The 26,147-nt window shown below is 45.7% G+C and overlaps 1 protein-coding gene across 5 annotated transcripts in view; it reads right to left on the bottom strand.

Annotated features, from left to right (window-relative positions):
- The window catches only part of ctnnd2b (catenin (cadherin-associated protein), delta 2b), an 89,171-nt gene that overhangs the window by 20,394 nt on the left and 42,630 nt on the right, over window positions 1-26,147 (bottom strand). For 3 of the 5 annotated variants that reach the window (XM_017472903.3, XM_017472905.3, XM_017472904.3), the window contains exons 6-13: window positions 22,180-22,349; window positions 20,075-20,597; window positions 19,728-19,871; window positions 17,678-17,912; window positions 15,639-15,695; window positions 6,973-7,105; window positions 5,752-5,965; window positions 2,450-2,633 (exon numbers count right to left, since the gene is read on the bottom strand). In XM_017472903.3, the coding sequence (XP_017328392.1) occupies window positions 2,450-2,633; window positions 5,752-5,965; window positions 6,973-7,105; window positions 15,639-15,695; window positions 17,678-17,912; window positions 19,728-19,871; window positions 20,075-20,597; window positions 22,180-22,349 (1,660 nt within the window). The remainder of the gene's footprint in view (window positions 1-2,449; window positions 2,634-5,751; window positions 5,966-6,972; window positions 7,106-15,638; window positions 15,696-17,677; window positions 17,913-19,727; window positions 19,872-20,074; window positions 20,598-22,179; window positions 22,350-26,147) is intronic. The other 2 variants (XM_017472906.3, XM_017472907.3) reach the window with 1 other exon arrangement.

Here is a 26,147-nt window from a genome sequence, read left to right as displayed (position 1 = left end):
CCCCCCCATACTACTTCCAGCAGTCCCCTCCCCCCCAATACTACTTCCAGCAGTCGCCCCCCCCCAATACTACTTCCAGCAGTCCCCCCCCCCCAATACTACTTCCAGCAGTCCCCCCCCCAATACTACTTCCAGCAGTCGCCCCCCCCAATACTACTTCCAGCAGTCGCCCCCCCCCCAATACTACTTCCAGCAGTTCCCCCCCCCCAATACTACTTCCAGCAGTTCCCCCCCCCCCAATACTACTTCCAGCAGTCGCCCCCCCCCCAATACTACTTCCAGCAGTCGCCCCCCCCCAATACTACTTCCAGCAGTCGCCCCCCCCCAATACTACTTCCAGCAGTCGCCCCCCCCCAATACTACTTCCAGCAGTTCCCCCCCCCCAATACTACTTCCAGCAGTTCCCCCCCCCCAATACTACTTCCAGCAGTCGCCCCCCCCCAATACTACTTCCAGCAGTTCCCCCCCCCCCAATACTACTTCCAGCAGTTCCCCCCCCAATACTACTTCCAGCAGTTCCCCCCCCCAATACTACTTCCAGCAGTTCCCCCCCCCCAATACTACTTCCAGCAGTTCCCCCCCCCCCAATACTACTTCCAGCAGTTCCCCCCCCCAATACTACTTCCAGCAGTTCCCCCCCCCCAATACTACTTCCAGCAGTTCCTCCCCCCCCCAATACTACTTCCAGCAGTTCCTCCCCCCCCCCCAATACTACTTCCAGCAGTTCCCCCCCCCCCCCCCAATACTACTTCCAGCAGTTCCTCCCCCCCCCCAATACTACTTCCAGCAGTCCCCCCCCCCAATACTACTTCCAGCAGTCCCCCCCCCCCCAATACTACTTCCAGCAGTCCCCCCCCCCCAATACTACTTCCAGCAGTTCCTCCCCCCCAATACTACTTCCAGCAGTTCCTCCCCCCCATACTACTTCCAGCAGTTCCCCCCCCAACCCCATACTACTTCCAGCAGTTCCCCCCCCAACCCCATACTACTTCCAGCAGTTCCCCCCCCAACCCCATACTACTTCCAGCAGTTTCCCCCCCCCCAATACTACTTCCAGCAGTTCCTCCCCCCCCAATACTACTTCCAGCAGTTCCTCCCCCCCCAATACTACTTCCAGCAGTTCCTCCCCCCCCAATACTACTTCCAGCAGTTCCTCCCCCCCCCAATACTACTTCCAGCAGTTCCTCCCCCCCCAATACTACTTCCAGCAGTTCCTCCCCCCCCCAATACTACTTCCAGCAGTTCCTCCCCCCCCCAATACTACTTCCAGCAGTTCCCCCCCCCCAATACTACTTCCAGCAGTTCCCCCCCCAACCCCATACTACTTCCAACAGTCCCCCCCTCAACCCCATACTACTTCCAACAGTCCCCCCCTCAACCCCATACTACTTCCAGCAGTTCCTCCCCCCCCAAATACTACTTCCAGCAGTCCCCCCCCCCTTCCCCAGGAGGCCTTCCATGTAGATACTGGCCACGCTCAACCCTGCTTAGCTTCAGCGGGAACCCAGGTGAGAACTGCACATTCGTATGGCTCTAGCAATAGCGCGTTCGTTATCGCACACAATCCACAACGTAAACACTTTTTGCATTCCTTACGAAGCGTACGAGTGTTCCGTACCTATTCCATACCTGGAATGGACGAAATCCATACCTCAAGAAGAACTACAACCGGTGAACTGGATCAACCAGGACACCGCCCACTACTGATCTAATCCGCTGATCCCTTACACTCGTACCCACACGTAAAAACAAACGACGAGAATGCTTCGTCGCGATAACCGATGCCGAGACGGTTGATCCGACGTGACAGAAACGTTACCTTTAGCGGTGTCGTTTCCTAAAAAGGCCACCAGACGCCTTAGCAAATTAGAGCCACCGTCGAGCGGCTGTCAAAACGTACGACGAGAACTCAACACATGGTGACATTTCCAGGATGTAATTTCAGTCAGGCACAATATTGTTTAACCACTAGCTTTTAAAAAGGGGATCCTTGCACACACACACACACAAAATCAACAACTAATTGGACGACAATGACTAAAGCCAATAAACCAACGGCTAAGCGGTAGTACAAAGCTGCATAAGAAGATTTCTAATTACACACTACCTACGTAAATCTTCTGTTGGTGCTCAGCATATTATTAGTCATGTAGAGAAGCGACGCTTTTTTGCTTGCCTGTGTCCCACTAGGTTCATCACGCCCTGCGTGTGTGGCTACAACAGTCTATTATTCTCAGAGGTAACTCGATATTCACTTACAGACAGTAAAAGACCCATGCGACATCTGAATGAGTGGTTGCTATAGAAACGATAACGTATTCTGATAAGCAAATTAAATGTAGACCTGTGACTGCGTTGTACAAATTATTGAAATGAACACCTTCGGACCAATCAGATTCAAGTGTGTGTGTGTGTGTGTGTGTGTGTGTGTGTGTGTGTGACACGCTACCTGAGGCATCCGGTGGCATTGCGGAGCACTTGTGAAGAGTGCAGGTGCAGTTTGCGCTCGTCCTGGTGTGGGGAGGAGTCCCAGCCGGAGTGAGGGATGATCACGGTGTTGGTGAGCACAGCCAGAGCATCCTGGATTATAGGCATCTTCAACGCGTCGCACGAGGACAAGTTCCATAGCACGCCTGCACATAGCCACGCCCAAAATACCCATGAATCAAAACACGTCTTCAGCACAGAACGGCCACAAACTCGCTACTACGGGACAGACGGCTTACGGTCCACACCGAAAGTATTGGAACGGCAAGTCCGATCCTATCGGTTTGGCTATGCACTGAAGACATTTGGGTTTGAGGTCGAAAGATGTACGTGACGGATCAGAAATTCGGCTTCCATTTCCTGATATTCACATCTAGGAGGTGTTGAACAATTTAGAACATTTACGTTTATTCATTTAGCAGAGGCTTTTATCCAAAGCGACTTACGAGTGAGGAAATACAAGCGAAGCGAGAGATCAAGCGGAGAACGATACAAGTAGTGCTACTGTACACCGTTTATAATAGAGTTCTAGAGAAGTAGAGGTGTAAGAGCCAGAGGAAGTCTCTTTTTATTTTATAAATAATGTGGGGTCGGCGTTTTAGGGGTTAGTCGAGTGTTCGGGGAAGAGGCGGGGCTTTAGATGTTTTTTGGAGATGGTGAGAGATCCTGTGGTCCGGATTGAGGTTGGAAGTTCATTCCACCACTGAGGGACGGTCAGTGTGAAGGTTCTGGAAAGGGGCCTTGAGCTACGATGAGTAGACACTACTAAGAGTCGGTCGTTAACCGATCGCAGATCGCGTGAGGGAACGGAAGCCTTCGGGAGAGTGTTGAGGTAGGGCAGCGTCTTGTAGGTGAGCATCAAGGCCTTGAATTTGATCCGGGCGGCTACAGGAAGCCAGTGGAGGGAGATGAAGAGGCGTGTGACGTGGGTTCTCTTGGGCTGGTTGAAGACGAGGCGTGCTGCTGCATTCTGAATCATCTGAAGGGGTTTGATGGAGCTGCTGGGAGGCCCGAGAGTAGTGCGTTGCAGTAGTCCAGTTTTGACATGACAAGCGCCTGGACTAGTAGTTGTGTAGCCTGTTCGCTCAGATAGGGCCTGATGTTCTTGATATTATACAGAATGAAACTACAGGACCGTGCAGTTGTCGCAATGTGTTCTGTGAAGGTCAAGCAGTCAACATGAGTCACCCCAAGGCTCCTGGCCGTCCTGGCTGGATTGAGCACGGTCGAGCCGAGCTGCACGGAAAGGTCGTGGTTGATTGAGGCGCAAGCTTGGATGACGAGAAGCTTTTCTTTATTCGTACCATTTTTCAAGTGATCGAAAAATATTGGAACACCGACCGGCGTTTCTTGTTGCCCGGGTTCGTCATGTTAAATCGATTGTTTAAACAATTACTAGCTCGGAATGTCTACTCTCGGTCCGAGAGCCGAGTCTCACCTGTGCAGACTGCATTTGTTGTTAAAAAGGATACCAACATGAAAACCAGAGAAATGTATATGGGAGAAACGCAAGAAAAGAGGGAAAATCGATCAGAGCCATTACACAAGCATTGTGCATATCCAAGACAACTATTTGGAATGTCCTGAAAACAAAAACAACAAAACACTGGTGTACTAAGAACCACACATGAAACAGGTCAGAAAAGGAAAACAGTTGATGAGAGCTGTGAGGAGAACCTCTTGAAATAACAGTCAGTGACCTCACCAACAACCTCCACAGAGCAGGGATGAGGAAATAGAGAGGCGCCACACCACGAGATGAAACCACTCGTCAGCAGCGGAAAGCCAGATTGGAATTCGCAAAGAAATACAGAGATGAACCGCGAACGTTCTGGAAATCGAGATTAAATCTCCAACAAAGTGATGGAAAGGCCAAAGTGTGGAGAAAGAAAGGATCTGCTCATGATCCAAAACATACGACGCATCGGTCAAGCACGGTGGAGGTAGTGTCATGGCTTGGGCTCGTACGGCTGCTTCTGGAACATTCTCACTGATCTTTATTGCCGATGGAACTCATGATGGTAGCAGCAGAATGAATTCAGAAGTCCACAGGAACACCCTGTCTGCCAAGTTACAGACGAATGCATCCAATATAATCAGGAGGAACTTCATCATGCAGCAAGATGATGACTCAAAACACGCCGCCAACTCAACAAATGACATCATCAAGGGACAAATGCGGAAGGTTTCAGACTGGCCAAGTCAATCACCAGACCTTAACCCAACTGAGGAGTATTTCACCTCCCCACTAAGCAAAAAAATAAATAAATAAATAGCTGAACTGAAAGAAGCTTTGAAACAGCGTGCAACAGTTTGGTGACCAGCTTGATGCGGTTATTCCGAGCCGGATACAAGCAGCCGAATATTAAGCGTCATTTACCTTGACTCTCTGTTCCTATACTTTTGCTCACCTAAAAATTGTGCGGTCTGCTACTACCAGTATCAGGAACTGAAAGCTATAAATCTGCTCTATTGTCGCATTCCTCTTTTGAACTCGAACCCAAATCTCTCCGGTGTGTAGCAAGAACAAAAAGTACTTTCGGTGGGGACCGTAAACGCTGGAAAATTAAACACTCTTTACCTAAAAAAAGTGTGTTTAGCGCTCAAAGCACTGATTGCTTGAAAAGCTGGCGAGTTTGTAAAAAAGACCTCGATCGGCTAAAAACGTATATATAAAATACTCTCCTGTGTCGTGTCGGAGGCAGTGCACGGATTTTTAATGAAACGTGGCCCTTTTTTTAAATGGAACATGGCCCTTTGGCTCAGATGCCTCCATCAATTTTAAGTGCCTTGACTGTTGCACTGAACTTGATTATTACGTTGATGGACGTGTTGATTACTGCCGGTGTTAAACCCTTGTGAAGGATGTCCTCTTATGCAAGCATTTCTTACATTTTGTGTTTGACATTTAGGAAATATCTACAACGTGAGAATAAAGCCCCAGTTTCTCTCATGTCCTAAAGAAGGGCTCCTGGGGACTGGCCTTTAACGAAATCCTTATAAAGAAAAATACCTATTTCTCACACGCATTAGCGAAAAAAAAAAAAAGTCAGTAATTTCCACAGCAGATCATTAACCACGCATCTGAAAGTTCCCGTATTCAGCTACGGAGAGAAGATAATTCAATGAGAGCTAATTGACAGAGTCGGGCATTCCTTTGGAATGACTGCTATTCGGTCGTGAGAGCGACGAGGGATGATGACGGAAATACATGGCGGGTACGAAGGACCGAGAGGTTTAGGGATGGGAGATGGCGAGAGATACCCGTGAGCAGTTCTCTGATCTCCACGTCGGTGGTTTTGCGAAGGAGGCGCACCAGGGCTGGGATGCCCCCGCAGTTCTTCAGCGCGATCTTGTTATCGTCGTTAGCTTTGCCGTAGACCAAGTTCCTCAGAGCGCCACAAGCGCTACGGTGCACATCGCTCATCCGGTGATCCAACAGGTCCACCAGTAGCTGGATGCCCCCCTGTCTTCGTATCTGCGGCAAACAGAACAACAAAACGAACCACGACTACTGCTTTTTCCTCCCTGACCATTATTCCATCGGACTCCATCTGCGTCGGTTTATCCGTGGGAGTGTTTTTACGTGTATCCTCCGAGCGCGTTAAACAGACTTGTATTACCACCACACTCGCTACCATACCAGTGTCACTAGGGCGGGGTGATGTATCGATTATAATATCGATATCGTGATAAATGAGATCAATCATCACTTTTCTCCGATATCGTTGGTATGGTGGTGTATTTTTTTAAAAAAAATCATTTTTACATTTTTAATAATTACAAATGAAATACTACTGAACGGGTGCCGTTGATCTGACGTCGTTTTTAAAAAAAAATTTTTTTAAACGTAATCTTCGTCGTCATTGTAGGCGTTAAAGAAGGGCGTCGATTCGGTTTAACGGGTTTTTTTGTTCGTTTTGTTGATTTTACTACGGTTTTGCAGTCAGTTTGTTCACCGAATTATATCTCGTGATGCGTATCGTGTAGCGTAGAAATGTCCTCGAGTATCGCGATATGATATTGTTGTCATATCGCCCAGCCGTTTTGAGTGAATGATCCACCAGCCGAATAATAATATCATCTCCCCTGCTGATCCCTTCCGAGGGATAAACGGGGTAGAGGGGGAAACCGCATAGAAACAGATGGGCGTCAATCAGTGACGGCGTCATCGACGAAAACGACCTACTGTACGGAAGGCCGATCTGATCAAACGGCCTGTGAATGTAGCCGCTACGTACCTAATCAGCTAGCAATTAGCAATCTGGATAAAACCCCAAACACGGGGCGGAGGGCGTTGCTAACCCGACGCAGATAAACTAGTCCATGTACGGTGAATTTCAGACCTCATTATTTCAGCAGCTTCCTTGTCGAATCATATTTAAAAACTGACCACATAATACAGTTTGTTGTTTCGGAACTTTCTGGAACTAAAAGGAAAAAAATCGTAGCGTGCTGTCTGGCGTATGTGGCTGTCTGCTTTACCTCTGATTTGATCTTATTGTCTCCGAAGCACAGATGCTGCAGGTAGGCTGCAGCGTTAGACTGAACAGATGGAAACTGGTGTTGTAGCATTTGGATCACTTCAGGCAGCTCAGGATCCCTCCAACCAAACTCTCTGGACAGGAACACACACACACACACACACACACACACAGTCTACACCATGTGGAGGAATCCCACATCATATAATATTAAGAGCTGTGTGCCAGATACGCACAACACTCCTCTGACACAAACTAACAGCACATTTCTCTTTTAAAGAATGTACAGCAAGAACCATCTTTTCCTCTCTTCTGCATCTCAAGGTACCTTTAGCTGCTAGCTAGGCGTCTGCATCCGATTCTAGCTTTCCTTTGTGAATTGCAAATCCTTTTTTTAAAAAAAAAAGAAAAAAAAAAAAAAAGTGCCAAACAAACTGATAAGGGAATGGTTTTAAGCAACAGAACCAATTAAGCTGTGAACATGGAGTAGAATGGGTTTTGGGTAACACAATCAAAGACACAAATAAGACATGCGGAACTGAAACATGCCAGACGACACTCGAGATCGGCCACGTTTTCGTTCTCTCTGGAGAAAAACGTATTCACGGTATAACCTCCTCCCAGCGGCGACAGCCTCCGTCACTGGAGATCGCTCTAGCTTGTATGATTGCGCCATGCCGTTGCCAGCCCGATCATTTCCAATAGCAGCCTGGAGGTGACGGAGCCGCCGACTGGTGCTTCATGCACAGGGCGCTAACGATGCAGCACAGAATGCTGCTTATGCTGTACCACTCGAACGGGAACAGACTGTAATCTGCAAAGACAACGGTGGCATGCTATTCTGACATCTGCTGAGAGAAACACACGCTCTACACCAACAGGACGGGACATCTCTCCTTTCTTGTTCTACTCTGCCCCCCCCCCCCCCAATTCCCTCTCCCAGTCTCTCTTACTGCTCTGACTGTAAACAAAAAGAAGCCAACAGCCCTTTTCATATCAACGCTGGTCAACCCGCGGGTTGCAATTTAAATAATATGAGTGAGAGGGCTGAAATCTGGACCATACTGATAGTAAGAGAGCAACAGAATGAGGAAGAATGAAAGGGAGGATCGGCGGAGCGCAAAAACTGCCGTGGGCCAGGGTATGGATAGATTACAGAGAAAGAACATCATGTTTGATTCAGAAGCCGTAAGGTTGCAGGAAAAACCCTAAGATGGGTCAAGACCTAACAGGAACCCTGGGAGAGCTCTAGTGTAGTACCGCCCGTTTCACCGCCATCCAACAAAATAACTCGAGTGCTCAACTGCAGCCATAAACGTAAACGGGGAGGCGGTGGATCAGGTGGTAGAGCGGGTGGTCCACTAGTCGTAGGGTTGGCGGTTCGATTCCCGGCCCACGTGACTCCACATGCCGACGTGTCCTTGGGAAAGACGCTGAACCCCAAGTCGCTCCCGATGGCAAGTTAGCGCTATGCTACCATTGGTGTGCGAGTGTGTATGAATGGGTGAATGAGAACCAGAGTAAAGCGCGTTGGAATCTCTAAGGTTTCCAAAAAAAAAAAAAAAAAAGAAGCAAAAAGCGCTATATAAGTTCAGACCATAAACGACAAATGATCTATTGGGAACAGGTCAAAAATAAATGAATTAAAACTACACGTGGGATTAACTTCTCTCATGCTGTACTCTATATACCCCGCCCTGGGGCTATAAAGAGCGATGTAACTCAGACCTTGCAGTGTTGTTCCGAGTCAAGTATACAGGATCACACGGTGAGAAGCAGTCAGTATTTTGAACCGAGAGGCGTGCTGCATGCTCTCGGATGCGTTTCTGGTTGTAAAGAGTGATTATCTGAGCTCCGGGCAGCTCGAACAAATCTGACCATTGTCGCTCGCTCAAATGTTTTTTTGTTTTTCGCACCGCCCTGTGTAAACACTCTAGCGACTGTTGTGTGTGAGATTCCCAGGAGCTCAGCAGTTTGTGAAATACTCAACCCTGGCACCAACAACCATGCCACAGTTAAAGTCACAAAGATAACCCCCCCGCCTTTTAATCACTTTTAATCAAAGTGGCCTTTACACTAGACGCTGACGGTCAGTACATTTACACAGACAGCAGTAATCTAATTATAGACCTTATTCTGAATAAGACGAGATCCTGATTGAGGCGTTTACATGACTCACTTTTATAATACTCCTTTCATATTGGATTAACGTCACACGTCATTACGCCACGCCGTCCCCTCCGGAATTTCACGTATGGACATACAGTTGGTCTTCGTTATGGGACCGTATACAGGTTTGGGCGAATTCATTTGAAATTTTCCGAAAGCTTCAGGTGCAGTTAATTATGTGTCGTGCTGTACGTGCCAAGAGACGACTTGCTTGAAGCCCTGGGCTGCGTCCCAAACCGCATACTTACCTACTACACAGTAACCCAGATACATGCATTTCACCTATTACATACTGTAGTAGGCAAGTACGCGGTTTGGGACGCAGCCGTTCTCTTATGTTCGACAATTAAAATGTGATCAATGAACACGGAAACAAAATCACGCAGCCGCTGTAATCTTTAAATAAAAAGTCAAAGTAAAAAGTTTACTGCATTGTGAAGCTGGAAAGTACTAGGCCTATAATTTCTCCAGTTGCCACCCGATACTATTTGGAGGGTGTAAGGCGCTGCAGAAATTTTGCGCCCTCAAAATGGGGTCACTAGCCAAAAAAAGGAAAATGTAAAATGTAGTTAATAAGAATATTATTATTATTTTTTTTTTTTTTTTCGGTTACTGTTCGTAATTAAAAGATTGGCAATTTACCTTCTGATAAATTACCCAATCACACTGTGACCTAGTTATATCAAATGAGTCAAATTATCATCTACAGTAGAAAATAGAGAACCAAATGATACCAGATGGTCTCCAGACAGAGATCAGTACTAGTGTGGTCCATGAGACAATCTTGGGTTATTACGGTCTCATCGAATGCGCTGAAAAGTCGCCATTTAAACCGACTTGTATGTGAAGGAACTGTACTTTGAATAAAACCCAAATGTTCTACCTACTTTTTAATATTACACTACTATATTCCTATATGAGGAACACTTGTGTTTCAGCCAAGCACGATCACTTCATTATGGCTTATATTATATACTCGGGAAAGACCCGAGATCTTTTCACAATTATCTTCCTTATTATTGCTGACCTTTAGCTTCATCAACGCCAGAGTAATCATCATCATCATCATCATCTTGGGTGATCATTTTCCTCCCATGGACATGATTGTGGGGAAAACAATTAAAAGCTGGAAGAGCTAAAAGGGGTTAAAAAATATTATGATTTAAAATAAAATCTATACACATGACTGTTTCAGGAACCATGTCTAATAATCTGTAGATTCTGCCTTGTTTTAAGACAAAAGAGAGACAAATTCTAGCTGTCTGATCTTATAAGCAGACTGCTGAGTCATTCTCAAGCAGAGGAGCCAAATAGCGAGGCAAACATAGCATGAGGAGAAAGGTGATGCGGGACTACTCGCCATTTCTCTCTTGTACTCCCTTACTCGTTCTCTCTACCACGAAGGCCTTATTTCACCAAATAATGCCCGAATTAACGCCGTTCTATTCACGGCACTACCGATCCAGGCTCTGCTACTGGCTGGAAAGGAAAGATGAACCATGCATGAATAAATCAAAACGTCATGTGGGAACACATACCCACCGTGATGGCATTCCTCTTCGGAGGCCGGGGACCACTTTGCCGGAGAAATGGCGTCTTCACGCTACAGAGGACCGAGCACTTTTTCATTACAGGCTCGCGGATTTCATTCTCTTGCGGTCAGATATGTAAGTGCTCTGTGTGAGGGTAGAGGCTACTCCCATTACCTCACCTCCCAAAAGATAAGGTAGCAGACTGTGCGCGTCACAGCCTTTCGGCCTCCCAGACTGAGACTACAATTATCCTGGCCTTGGCTGAATTATGACCAAATTACAAAGAAGTCTTCTTATCAGCATATTTGGAATTAAGCACAGCTTCTTATTAAAGCAGCTGATTAGATACAGACAGACAGAGAGAGAGAGAGCGCGAGAGAGAGAGAGAGAGGACCTGTGCAACAGTAGTCTGGGTAGGCCTGAAGTCTGAAATCCCTCAGCATAAACTAATGAAGCATTTGGATAGCCACTGAGCGGAGACTCATGTTTGTGGCAGCTCTTTGTTTCAGGCCTTTGTCCGGGTTCAGTCAGGTGAGCCTATCTTCAAGCCCCATGGCCAAACCATTAACACCACAATACCCACTGCCACACTGCATCCCGTCATCCAAAACAGCCCCGTGGGGCTCCGGCAGGGTGTGGCTCAGCTTCTTATGGACCACTGTCTGTTGTGTTGCATGAGGGAAAGCAAAAAAATAAATAAAATAAAATAAAAAAAATCCACACACAAATAAAAGCATCATAAATTATGCATGCCTGGAAGATGCCTGACTGAATATGATGATTAGAAATGGAGCTAATGGAGCGATATTTTGCAAAGGACACGGTCTGTGTCTGTACTGTATATATGAGAGACAGCCCGGACGGAAGGACTCATGTTGGGGGCGTGGGGGGGGGGGATGCAAAAGCTGTGAAAAAAAACAAAAAAAACCCATCCAAGACGCATAAAGAAAAGACCAAAAAAAACTGTTTAGATGAATCATCGTCCCACTCAGACATGCCTTTTCTGGATATAAAAGGCGTAGAGACAGCTGAATCACCGAGGCAATGATTTGTGATTTTTTGCTCTTTTCTCTCTCTCGGTAAATAGTGCTGACATCTGGTTTGTCATTTCACTCCCAGCCGTGAGTGCATGTACTGAAAATTTACTACGCACTTGACGGTAGTTTGACGGAAACAAAATATTTGTATGTCGTACAAATGTACGACTAGCTCGGGGTGATCCGTCACGCTGAGCGACACGCCGAACACACTTAACATGGTAAACAGGAGAGAGCTTATCAGTCCATGTAATTGCTGAAGCTGTGCCTTGTGGTTGAGCCGGTGAAGTGAGCAGTGTTGAAACAAGCACGCTAATGAGCATGTGGCTGCTCTTCTCTGGTGACTCTGCCAGTTAACTGCACAACCTTCCTACACTATTTAGTGCGTATGATTTCTATGCACAGTAAACGTATATACACACTACAGAGTACATCAACAAAACAAAAAAAATAAAAAATAAATAAAAAAAATCACTTACTAACCGTCACTGCTGCGTATCGCAATATACGCCGATCAGCCACAACATTAAAAGCACTGACAGGTGACCTGAACAACATTGATTATCTCAATACAACGACTCCTGTCAGGGCCTGGGATATATTAGGCAGCAAGTGAACGGTCGGTTCTCGAAGTCGACGTGCTGGAACCAGGAAAAATGGGCAAGCGTAAAGACTTTAACGAGGGCCAAATTGTGATGGCTAGACGCCTGGATCAGAGCATGTCCAAAATGGCAGGTCTTGAGGGGTGTTCCTGGTATGCGGTGGTTAGTACCAACCAAAAAGTGGTCCAAGGAAGATCAACCGGTGGACCGGTGACAGAGTCATGGGCGCACAAGTCTCATTGACGTGCGTGGGGAGTGAAGGCTAGCCCGTCTGGTCCGATCCTACAGAAGACCTACTGTAGCACAAGTTGCTGAAATACTTCACGCTGGCTATGATAGAAAGGAGTCAGAACACACAGTGCATTGCAGCTTGCTGTGTATGGGGTTGTGTAGCCGCAGACCGTTCCGAGCGCCTGTTCCGACCCCTGAAAGCGCCTGCAACGGGCGCGTGAGCTTCAGAACAAGCGATGGAAGAAAGGTGGCCTACGCAATACTAAACCGATGGTTTTAATGTTATGGCTGATTTGTATTTGAATTAACATTTGAATTCCCATTGCATAGTCTCCATACTGCCATAACTCAAACTGGATGCCAAGATACTCCACTGTAATCCTCCCAGGGGTAACACACACACACTAGATCAGGCTGAATCGCTGTGACTCGGACGGCTGGCAGGAGAAGACGCGATTCTAATGTTTTTGAAGGTCTGACCCACTCCTGACCCCTCTTTAAGAGATGGAGGAGAGGCTCACACCATGGGCGATTCAGTACACACATGTGAACAGTGCCCCAGGGCAGCCGTGCAACTGAAGTGCTCAGGCAGAGCTTCCATCCGGCCATCAACTCCGAGGGCGTGCCTTTCGACGCCATGTGACTCTGAACCCACAACATGCATGTGATGTTGGATGAGCAGGCCAACGTTTCTTCAATGAAACATACAACTGCATATTTGATAGAAATCTGAAAGTGGTAATGCTGGTATAAAAAAAAAAGTTAAATAAATAAATAAATAAATAAATAAATAAATAAATAAGAGAATGGTATATTAGTCTTTTCTATGAAATGTACATACATTACCTGTCATTTGACCTTTGAAACTAAAATGTTGAGACACGTTTAGCGGAGTACTATTACGTTACTCCAGAACGGAATACGGACCTTCAGAACATAACCGCACCCTACACACAAGATTGACTCACAAACAGTAAAAGGTCAGAGCAGATGTTTGAGAGAAATTTAAAACTAAACAAACCTGCAATGCACCAAAGTAAACATCACAAACTCCACTATATGAAATCAGACCTACAATTAGATTACTATTTACAGTGGGGGAAATACGTACTGAACGCGTCATTCATTTCAGTGAATATATTTCCGATGAGGATATTCACATGAAATTTTCACCAGACTTTGGTACCAACTCAAGAAATCTGGAAATATAAAGAATTCACAACATTAAAAGTCTGTGAATGAAGTTCTGTGTAATGAAGAGGGATGACACGGGGAAGGAAGTACTGAACACGCTAACTGAAATGTATTTAATACTTAGTGGAGAGGGCTGTGTGTGTAATGACGCTTCAAGACGCGTCCCGTATGAAGACATTAATGGTCCGCAGTATTCAGGTGTGATTTTGGCCCGTTCTTCTAAACGTATCGTCTTTAAATCTTGTTCAGTTGGATTCGAGTCAGATGACTGACTGGGCCGTTCTAACACCTGGATTTTTTTTTCTTTCTGAAACCAGTTGTGAGTTTCCTTTGCAGTATGCTTTGGATTGTTGTCCTGCTGGAAGCTCCACCCACGTCTCATCATCATCATCATCATCCTGGTGGATGCAGCAGATTCTTCTCAGGAATCTCCCGGTAAAGGGCTCCATTCACAGTTCCTTCGGTTATATGAAGTCCGCCAGTACCGTGTGATGAAAAACAGCCCCACACCATGATGCTTCACCTCCAGACTTCACTGTTGGTGTAGTGTTTTTAGGATGATGAGCAGTGACATTTCTTCTCCAGACGTGGTGTGCAGTACGACAGCCAAGTAGTTCAATTCTGCTCTCGTCTGACCAGACTACACTCTCGCAGTATTTCACAGGCTTGTCCAAATGAGTCGTAGCAAACTGTAAACGAGCTTCCACATGCCTTTTCTTTAGTAACGGAGTCTTGCAGGGTGAGCGTGAGCAGTGGAGTGCATCGCCTATTGTTTTCTCTGTGACGATGGCACCTGCTGCCTCCAAGTGTTTCTGGAGCTCTTTCCGAGTGGTCCTTGGCTCTTGGGCTGCTCTTCTGACTGTTCTTCCGACTCCCTGGTCAGAAATCTTGCGAGGAGCTCCTGTGCGTGGCCGGTTGATGACCGAGTGATGTTGCTTCCACTTGCGGATAACGACCCCAGTGGTGCTTACTGGAGGACTCGGAAGATTAGAAATACATCTGTATCCGATTCGTTCAATATGTTTCACAACAATAAGGTTGTGAAGGTCTTGGGAGAGCTCTCTGCTTTTACCCATCATGAGATGTTCCTTGTGTGACACCTTGATAACGAAAAGCCTTTTTATAGACCATCGATTTACTAACCCAGCTGATATTCATTTCCACAGATAGGCGGTAGAATTACTCACGGATCTCAGCTGGTTCCTTGCCTTGGAGAACTGCTTTTTCATTCCACTTGATTACACATAACTTCATTTACCGACTTTAATGTTGTGAATTCTTTATATTTCCAGATTTCTGGAGTTAATACTGATGTCTGGTGAAAATTTCATGTGAATATCCTCACTGGAAATATATTTACTGAAAGAAATGTTCAGTACTTGTTTCCCCCACTGTATACTCCTTCTGCCATACACGATTGGAGAGATTTATTACATTTGCCTAATTATTGTGACTTTGTTTAAAAAAAACAAACAAAACAAATCATGCTACAATATGAAATGGTAAGAAAACAATGGAGAAAAAGATGACACGACTGCAATGTGATGTTTTGTGGCAAAAAAAAGAAAAAGACAAACTCATCACATGATCCAAGACACCATCCATAAAACCTTACTTCAGTCTACTAATTCTGATCTACTGACATTAATCAAAATGATTAGATAGATTAGACAAACAGACCTCTAATCTTATTCAAAATGCTGAAGACACACTGCAGGGAGTCAAATTTATGCTGCATCTACAAGAGCACTCGGAAAACCTCGACGTTATAGCTGAAAACGTTTGTTTTTTTGGTTTCACATGCAGTGGTGTGCTCCAACAGTGTGTCTGTTGTATAACAGGTTAGAGTAGAGAAGAGAAAAAACAGATGAAAAGGAGAGTGTAAAATAAAAGCTGCATTACTTTGTCATTCTTTGTTCGGCTTGATTTTGATTCCAGACAAGGAATTCAGGGTCGTACCTATCAGGAGACAGGCAGAGAGAGAGAGAAAAAAAGAGAAAAAGGGTAGGTGGCTAGCACAAAGGGGTTTGACATTTAAAAAGAAAAAAAAGAAAAAAAAGAAAAAAAAAAAAAAAAAAAAAGAAGAACGTATTGATTTTAACTTTCTTCCCCCCCCACACCCATTACACCCTTGCACACAGTTCGCTCTGGACATGCACGATCAGGTTTCGTGTTTAAAAAGCGCACTCATATAATGAAGATCATTTCGTTAGTACACTGGATGGTCATTTGTAGTTCTGGGTGTTGCTTACATGGGAAGCCCTACAGCATGCTCGATGGAGGTAGGCATGACAGGTGTGTCATGAATTCAAAACTAATTGCCTACACCATCTTTCACCTATATATTTAGTTCTGCTGTGCCCGATACACCACTGCCCCACACACACACCCATCCCAGTGTCACTGCTTTGCTGAGAATAATCCACTACCTCGAGAACGCCCGGTGGTCCTATGGTGGTCCCTTTCCAATAACTTCTGGACAGTTGGACTACAGTCAGTACCTCAATTCAAAAATGCACCTGTATAGATCAAATTGCCAACGAGTGTAAGCATTAATGTAGGTGTCCCTAATAAAGTAAGCGCTCTACTGAATATACGTAGTTAAATGTTTAACACACTGTACCTGAACAGCTACGGATACAGGAAACCTAGATGCCGCATTGGGCTAGCCCTTGGCGGTGACGACTCTACAAAACCCACTCCGTTGATTGAGTTCAAAGTTCACGCAGAGAATTTAGCAAAAAAATAAAAATAAAAATCGTGATTTCGCCAATTCAAGTGGTTTTCTGAGAGGGAAAAAAAAAAAACGAAAAAAACCCCTGCACAAAAAATTCCGCATGCTGCATCGCAAATTTGGAAAAAAATCCCAACAATTGCAAAAAAAAAAAAAAAAAAAAAAAAAAAAAAAAAAAAAAAAACCCTCAGTAAAATCCTATATGGATATTATTATTATTATTATTATTATTATTATTATTATTATTATTATTGTTAGTATTATTGTAGCTATTTTAATACTGATGTCGTAAATTTAAAAGGATCAATAGTAGTAATTAATTAAGACTGGCAGGTCTTTGATTGATTGGTTTATGGAGGATTCTTTGTTCCACTCTACATTACATTAGCTACACAGACTCGTATTATTGGCATTGCAGATATATTTACGTTCACGTATGATCGATCAGATGTCAGTTGAACGTAAAGCGGGTTACGAGTGCCCGGTCGCTGTAGCCGTCGAATCGATGGCGGCAGAAGCGTGAAAGAGGCGATAATACGGCATCTACTTTCCCTATACGTACACGGATACTGTATACGCGCCCAAACTTTTCCGGATACGAGTCTTGACGGACGTTTTCCGGACGTATCGGAGTAAACGTGCGCGTTGCGGCTTTGGCCGCAGTCGATAGACGCGGAGCGTCGCGCGCCGTTCGGGTTCCGCTCCACTGGCGGTGTGCACACGCGAGAGAAAAACTTAAAAAAAAAAAAAACATGAAGGGTAAACAAAAGAGATGACAAGAAAAGTCAACAAAACAAACGAGGTAAAGGCAAAACAATAGGAAGGAACCCCACAGCCCCGGTGTAGCTTGACAGCTTGCGCAACATGATCGAATGCTGAGGTGTTTATCAGTGGCCTCGTAGCTCGTACAATCCAATAACGTACATCGTAGCAAATAAAGAGGACAGGAACAAATCACGTTTACTAACTAACTAACTAGCTGACTGACTGTCATCTCAAATCGCGCTTACGACCAAAGCAAGTATGCGTCGTGCAGTTGTGACATTTCATTTTGCCGTGACCTCAAGGCAGTCGGAAAGGGAATTAATAAGCGAGTATAATGATTTGTAACTCGTGCTGTTCGGCATTTCGTTAATATTGTCGAGTGTGTACGCGTGCAACAATATTACTAAACGCCAGTCGATACGAAACGGAGGCTTCTGCTCACCTGGGGTCCTTTTGGATGCTGTCGACAGAGGGTGACCTGACCAGCGTGGCCTCGGGCGGCAGTGCAGGGCCTGATTTGCTGTAGGGCGAGTCGGCTGAAGGGCAGAACTGCAGCGTGCGATATGGGTTGGAGTAGTCGGGTGCGACGGCATAATTGGAGCGGGGAAAGGTGCCTGTGGCGTTCTGGCTGCTTGTGCGCTGCAGGGGGATGGGCTCGACGCCAGGAGAGGATGGAGCTGGGGCACAAGAATAGGTGCAAAAAACACAGGGCTTAGTGAAATTACAAAAAGGAGTTTGAAAGCTAACCAGCACACAATTATTTTTTTTTTAAATAAATAAACAAAAACAAATAAATTAAAAAAAAAAAAAAAAAGGTCAAAAATCCAAGAAACTGTGCATCCGTCACGGAATCTCAAACGTGATCGTACACTATGCAGTGGCGTAACAGTGCACAAAATTCAAATTCCATACGACACATTATGGTTGTTTCTCGAAACACGTTTTCGACACAAAAAGAAGCACTGCCTGAACATGTGCCGTACGCAACCATGGTCGATTGATTAAAACCTGAACGTACAATAAACCAAACGTTATTTGCTGCCAGCAGCATGAACATCCATTCAGCAGATATTCTTGGCAGCATAGAACTAAATAAAAACCGTGCATTAGGACGCAATAAATAAACAATAAACGTGGCTAACCAAATATGCCCGAGAGCGCTCGTGCGCGCTCGTCTCGGCAAATCCTCAAAACCCGCAAAACAAACGGGGCGTGTCTGAAGCATGGACGTGTCCTAGTCTGCCGTCAGCTCGGAATGTACTCCGAATGTCACGCAGGTTTGTGTAGCTCGGGCGCAGAGAGAGACGGAGCGTGCGTGTGTGGTTTTAGAACTAGCTAGTATGCTAGCGTAGCGGCTCGTGAAAAACGGCGTGCTTCGGAAAACCCCGATCGAACCTTCAGCATCCGGGAAGGTTCGTTTTCGGACGAGGGGGTGTAGGCTTGAATGAGTTTAAAGTTTATTACAACTCACGTGATATGAATGCTATTTTATGACAAACAGCCTACTTTATTATGCAGCCTGTTGAATGTATTGATTAATACATAGACATACCGATATACCGTATCATTACAGCCAAAACGCTATAATTATAATAATAATAATAATTATAATAATAATAATAATAATAATAATAATAAAAAAGTTAATACTATACAGTCGGGGGAAATAAATAAACATTTTTTTTCAGTAAATATACATTATACAACTTTATTTATGGAATAAATCTGATATCTGGTGAAAATTTCATGTGAATAACCTCATCGGAAATATATTTACTGACCAAAAAAAAAAAAAAAAAAAAAAAAAAAAAAAAAAAAAAAAACCTTGACGCGTTCAGTACTCATTTCCCCAGGACTATATTTAACTTGGATGACAGACAGGAAATGAAAAATCGAGCAAAACAGTGATTTTAAGTTTAAAAAAAAAAAAAAAAGAGAAAGAAATAAAATGATCTGAAAGAAAACTGTTGCCGTTTTAAAATGTATGTTTCCTCTTAAATTGACCAGAAAGAGTATGTTTAAAAGTAACCTCAGTTAACAGTTTCTCCTGTGCGGAGAGAAACATCATCAAGACGATGCCGTGATGGTTGCGCTTGACTAACCGACGGCAAGCGAGGTGCAAATAGGCCTACAAACAAAATGATGATTACGCTAAATACGTACAGGTGGTAAAGTCATATGCGATAGCTTAACAGTTTCGAGAGGAAGGAAAATAAATAAATAAATAAACAAATAAATAAATAACACCACCATGTAAACGGTGACTGAAAACATCTGCACAATATGTTGACGTTCGAGTAATGAAGTCAGTTCGTTTGTAGCTGTAGCTCAGACAGCTTCAAACACTACCCGTCACTACCTGTGGTGTGAAAGGGATTTCTAATTGAAAAGAAAACAATCTGAAAACACAGCATGGAATTTATTTGACGTGCTCAAAACCGTCCCATCTGCATAAAAGTAGACAAGACTGAAAATGTCGTGCGCGGTCTTACCCTGACCCTGGGTGAAGTTCCTCAGTGGTGCTTTCTGATAGACCCTGTCCTCGTAGATGGGATCGATGTGGTGCTCAGGAGACTGCAGGGGGCGCAGTTCAGTGCCCAGATGGCTGTGCTGACTGCTGTAAGAGCCCCGGGAGCCTGGACACAACGTACACGCAAACCAGCATGCATCATGTATCATGTACTCATCGTACGGCATCAACGCGAGAATATGCGGATGACACATTGCATATTAACGCACTTAAAAAATATATATATATAATTTGTAGCATATATTTTATTTTAAAACAAAATATATACCGTGTGTGTGTAGTGCCAGACAATAGTAGTATAGTGTGCACCTGCAAGACTGCCAGGCCTCTGAAGGGTAGCGTTGGCATAAAGCTCATGGGAGATCTTGTACTGGTCGGAGGAATGCAGCAAACGTTTGGCGGGTGAAAGTGTGGCGTAGCTGCCCACAGCTGAGCTGAGCTGATGGAGGGGGGAGGAGCCAGTGGTGTTGCCCTGCCCAGGCGAGGCAGACACTGCCCCTCCGGCCGCCATGTTAATGGGCGAGCTAGTGCTGTAGGACTTGGCTAGGCGACTGGGTGACTGCTTGGGCGAGGATACCCGCTGCAGAGTGGCGTAGCTGGGCATATCCGAGGCTGAGCCAAGCCTCTGGAGTTTGGAGGGTGAGCCCAGGGCCTGCACGGAGAGCGGCGAGCTCACACGCTGGGCTGGCAGGGTGGCACATGAGTAATAGACTGAAGGCTGAGTGTCAGGCAAGTGGAAAGCGCTGCCATGGCTCTGTGCCAGCGAGTCTCGGGACTGCGCGTGTACGCCCGGGTCATTGCCCACCAGCTGGGCCGCACGGCTAGAGGTCACCTAGCGGAGTGAACAGTACGGAAAGCGTTACGTCGGTCTCCTCGAAATCCCGATGCACTACTGATGGGCATGATTCATGTCTCATGATAAATGAATATTTGATTATTTTTTGATTTAAACAAAAAAGAAAGAGAAATAAAATATTCACTTAGTATAACCTACACTCCTATTAAATAAATAATAATAATTAAAAAAAAAAAAAAAAAAAAAATCATCAAGTTACACCATGCATATCTACCACGTTCATAGAGGTAATTCGCTTTCCCATCATTTCTAGCTCTTGGCTGCTCTTGTGCCTGGAGCCAAAATGAGTGAAGTCCAAGGTATGAAACTGTTAAGTGCTCTGTGGTTGTCCATTTCAAATTAATGCCCAGCGCAGGCAGCCAAGCTGAAGAAGAAGAGTCCCCCCCCCCCCCCCTTCATTATATAATACCAGGAAATGCTATAGGCTAATCCTCCTTATGTAAATCATATCCCTTGAACTAGCTTCGTGAGCACTACAAAAGAAACGTGCCTATATAATTATTCATTTAGTAAACACGTGACTGATGTAATTTAGTATCTAACAAAATAAATAAATAAATAAATAAATAAATAAATAAATAAATAAATAAATAAATAAAATGCCTTGCACTCATCAGTAAACGTTGACTTGAGTTTTAGATAACAGAGCATCAACGTTTAATATAGACGTATACGGTGGGATGAAATGCCGTGTCTCTTAGGACCATGATGCAACATACAAGACAAGACAGCACACAGGGGCTTTGCGTTGCCACGAGTGTAACCCAGAAGCTGAGGTTTTGTGATTTTGTAGCTCTGATGTGCGTGACTCAGCGCACGCAGGCCGTTATAATTAGATCCGGAGCTAAATCAAAAACACAATGTTAGACCTGCCAGGAAGGACTTGGCATAAATGGGTCCATATACTGAAACTTTAAAAGGGTCTATTTGAGCATATAGTGTACTATGTAAGTTCACAGTGCATCATGTTATACTCTGTAGTGTATCTAATAAGCATATATATAACGAATAAGAATGATTCTACATGTTGGACTAACTTAAATACAAATAATCGCTGGATGAAGGCTAATTTGAGGATTTTTTTTTAATGAGAAGCTCGGGTAGCTATTATTTATTTATTTTTTTTAGACCTTATAACCATCGACTGGACTATCCAAATAAAAACGGGAGAGAAGGTGCAAGTATACAAGGACAATATGTCTAACGTGTGTACAGATCTACTAAACATCAACCACAAATCATCAACGTGTTGAGAATTCGTTACACGTTTTGTTCAGGTCTACTGATGCGAACTTCAGTTCTAGGTCTAACGTGGACTACCCAAATAAAAAAGTGTTATGACATTAAATGGTAGACCTGTTAATATCCAAATGAATTCAGATGCTGAATGATAAATCGTGACCGTTTGAATGGACTTTATTAAAATAAAAAAAGAAAAAGAAAAGAAAAAGGGAACCCTACACAGAGGCAACCCAAAAGAGCACCGAGTCCCATGACCGAGTGTGTAAACTAGTATCGTAGTATTCGATTTCCAAAGGGAATAGTAACCAAACCCTACCTGATTGTAGCTGTGCACGGCTCCTCCCACCTGAGCACCGCGTGCTAGGGGTTGGGAGGTCGCCGGGTCTCCCAGGGCCAGGGTCTGGCTGCTATGGTAACCAGCAGTATAGGGGAAGGCGCCCTCTTGGTTATTGAGCTGTAAAGCACTCTGGGACAGGATGCCGGCTCCTGGGTGGGGGAGACAAACATACATGAAATAAGTGTCCTTCCTATATTCGTTATCGCTATGGTGTAAGTAGAAACACAATGCTCAAGTACACCAGCTCAAAATGCTTTCTTGCTTGTTTTGCCCGACCGATTTTCAGGCTCTCTTTTTTTTTTCATTATATATTGGCCTGCTTTCTCACCATCCCGCTCTCAAACACAATGTTTTCTTCCTTATTTTCCCTTCTCACCCTCCGTCACTATTTTCCCTTCTCACCCTCCATCACTATTATCAGCCCTGCATTCTCTCTCGGCCTTCTCCCTCCCAGATTCGGGAATGGAGATGGATGTAGTGGGCATGTATAATTAATCAGGACTGGAGGAGTCAGTGAGCTCATGTCATGAAGAATGGGGCCAGCAGGAGCAGAAATCACGTTTGCCAATCCGCCTCTTCCTCTCAGACACAGAAGGAGGCCGAGCTGCTCGGCTGGTTCTGAAAGCTCACGTTGATCCGGAGGTACAAACTCCGCCACAAAAGCTTCTGCTCTAACGGAATACATGCTTCACAAGCGCGAGGTGCCAGTCAGTGCCACAGAGGGCTGTCTGTTTTACAGGGGTGTGGATGTACAAAATGACTTTATTGACTAAGCAGAGGAAGACTGGTTAGCAGAGAGTCGTCCGTCATTTTTTTTTTTTTTTTTTTCCCCCTTTCCATTACTATTCAAACCGTTGCAGACCCTGGAGATTTTATACAGCAATCTTCAGGATTCATAAATGTGTAATCCTAGGCTGTGTCTATCCATCTCAGAGTCCATTTGTGCCCGGGTCCTGCGGTCATATAGAATGGCAGTTGAGAGAGATGTGTTTATCCAGGTAGCTGGTGACCGAGCATGACTTCTCTTTCATCTCGGAGGGGTTTTATCACTGTTCTGCTTGACCTATTTTCAGATTTAAGATTTAATCAGGTTACTATTTTATGACCATCTGGAAAATGATATTCTCACGCAAAACAACTTAAAAAAAAAAAAGTGTCGGTAACGTATACGCGATGTTATACGTGGTTCATCCGCCTCCTGTGGTCATACACTTGCAAAAATTAGCTTCTAAACCATATTTTATTTATCAAGCAGCATCATTTCAATGCGTTTCTGAAATCATCCCAAAATTCCTATCCCTTCATGCTGCTCTGTATGCATCTGCCTGTTTTACATGAGATCAGCCTGATCTATTCAGCGCGATGAATGCACGTGATTACTTCGGAACGATATTATTTGTGCCCCAATTTGTAGGCGTGAAGAAAAGCCACAAAGTGAGAGCAATGTCATAGCCCACTTACGGTCAAGAGCTGCAATTCACACTTGCAGCTATTGACATTCATAATGTGGCATAACAGGTAGCGCTCCATGCCACATGCTCTGAATATAGCAGAGGGCAGAGGATTCTCTCAGTGAAAGGAGGTGAATAGAAACCGCAGAGGGAGCAGGCCCTGAGTGGCGAACACCTGCAAGCCTCCATTATCTGTGCCTGCATCTGGCAGATTCAATTCTCACCCCCATCACTCAGATTCAGTTCTTACTCCAAAATGGTAGAATGTGCAAGTACAAATTATGAACATAGCTCTTCAGGTAAGTACACATAGGACCTCCTCTGCAGGTGCCAGACAGTGGTCCTGTATGCTGGCTGGCTGGTCACTCAAACTCTACCTCACGAATGCCAATCAATTACTACCTCAGTGCTGCCATTCAATTACTACCTCACTGTTCCTCCTCCTGCTACTCCCTCTCTACCCCACTACTGCTACTCAACCTCTACCTCAGTGCTGCCACTCAACCTCAGCCTCACTACTCCTACTCAATTACTACCCGAGTACTGCCACTCGACCGCCGCCTCACTACTCCTACTCAATTACTACCCGAGTACTGCCACTCGACCGCCGCCTCACTACTCCTACTCAATTACTACCCGAGTACTGCCGCTCGACCGCCGCCTCACTACTCCTACTCAATTACTACCCGAGTACTGCCACTCGACCGCCGCCTCACTACTCCTACTCAATTACTACCCGAGTACCGCCACTCGCCTCACTACTCCTACTCAATTACTACCCGAGTACTGCCACTCGACCGCCACCTCACTACTCCTACTCAATTACTACCCGAGTACCGCCACTCGACCGCCGCCTCACTACTCCTACTCAATTACTACCCGAGTACTGCCGCTCGACCGCCGCCTCACTACTCCTACTCAATTACTACCCGAGTACTGCCGCTCGACCGCCGCCTCACTACTCCTACTCAATTACTACCCGAGTACTGCCGCTCGACCGCCGCCTCACTACTCCTACTCAATTACTACCCGAGTACTGCCACTCGACCGCCGCCTCACTACTCCTACTCAATTACTACCCGAGTACCGCCACTCGCCTCACTACTCCTACTCAATTACTACCCGAGTACTGCCACTCGACCGCCACCTCACTACTCCTACTCAATTACTACCCGAGTACCGCCACTCGACCGCCGCCTCACTACTCCTACTCAATTACTACCCGAGTACTGCCGCTCGACCGCCGCCTCACTACTCCTACTCAATTACTACCCGAGTACTGCCGCTCGACCGCCGCCTCACTACTCCTACTCAATTACTACCCGAGTACTGCCGCTCGACCGCCGCCTCACTACTCCTACTCAATTACTACCCGAGTACTGCCGCTCGACCGCCGCCTCACTACTCCTACTCAATTACTACCCGAGTACTGCCGCTCGACCTCCACCTCACTACTCCTACTCAATTACTACCCGAGTACCGCCACTCGACCGCCACCTCACTACTCCTACTCAATTACTACCCGAGTACCGCCACTCGACCTCCACCTCACTACTCCTACTCAATTACTACCCGAGTACCGCCACTCGACCGCCACCTCACTACTCCTACTCAATTACTACCCGAGTACCGCCACTCGACCTCCACCTCACTACTCCTACTCAATTACTACCCGAGTACCGCCACTCGACCTCCACCTCACTACTCCTACTCAATTACTACCCGAGTACCGCCACTCGACCTCCACCTCACTACTCCTACTCAATTACTACCCGAGTACCGCCACTCGACCTCCACCTCACTACTCCTACTCAATTACTACCCGAGTACCGCCACTCGACCGCCGCCTCACTACTCCTACTCAATTACTACCCGAGTACCGCCACTCGACCGCCGCCTCACTACTCCTACTCAATTACTACCCGAGTACCGCCACTCGACCGCCGCCTCACTACTCCTACTCAATTACTACCCGAGTACCGCCACTCGACCGCCGCCTCACTACTCCTACTCAATTACTACCCGAGTACTGCCACTCGACCGCCGCCTCACTACTCCTACTCAATATCTACCCAAGTACTGCCACTCGACCGCCGCCTCACTACTCCTACTCAATTACTACCCGAGTACTGCCACTCGACCGCCGCCTCACTACTCCTACTCAATTACTACCCGAGTACTGCCACTCGACCGCCGCCTCACTACTCCTACTCAATTACTACCCGAGTACTGCCACTCGACCGCCGCCTCACTACTCCTACTCAATTACTACCCGAGTACTGCCACTCGACCGCCGCCTCACTACTCCTACTCAATTACTACCCGAGTACTGCCACTCGACCGCCGCCTCACTACTCCTACTCAATTACTACCCGAGTACTGCCACTCGACCGCCACCTCACTACTCCTACTCAATATCTACCCGAGTACTGCCACTCGACCTCGACCTCAGTACTGCTATGTGAATCAGCCCCTACCTACCTACTGCATCTCAAC

Source organism: Ictalurus punctatus, chromosome 7 (assembly GCF_001660625.3).
Source record: "Ictalurus punctatus breed USDA103 chromosome 7, Coco_2.0, whole genome shotgun sequence".
NCBI classification, from domain to species: domain Eukaryota; kingdom Metazoa; phylum Chordata; class Actinopteri; order Siluriformes; family Ictaluridae; genus Ictalurus; species Ictalurus punctatus.
Note: the sequence above shows the minus strand (reverse complement) of the source record. Positions and strands in the feature narration are given on the sequence as shown.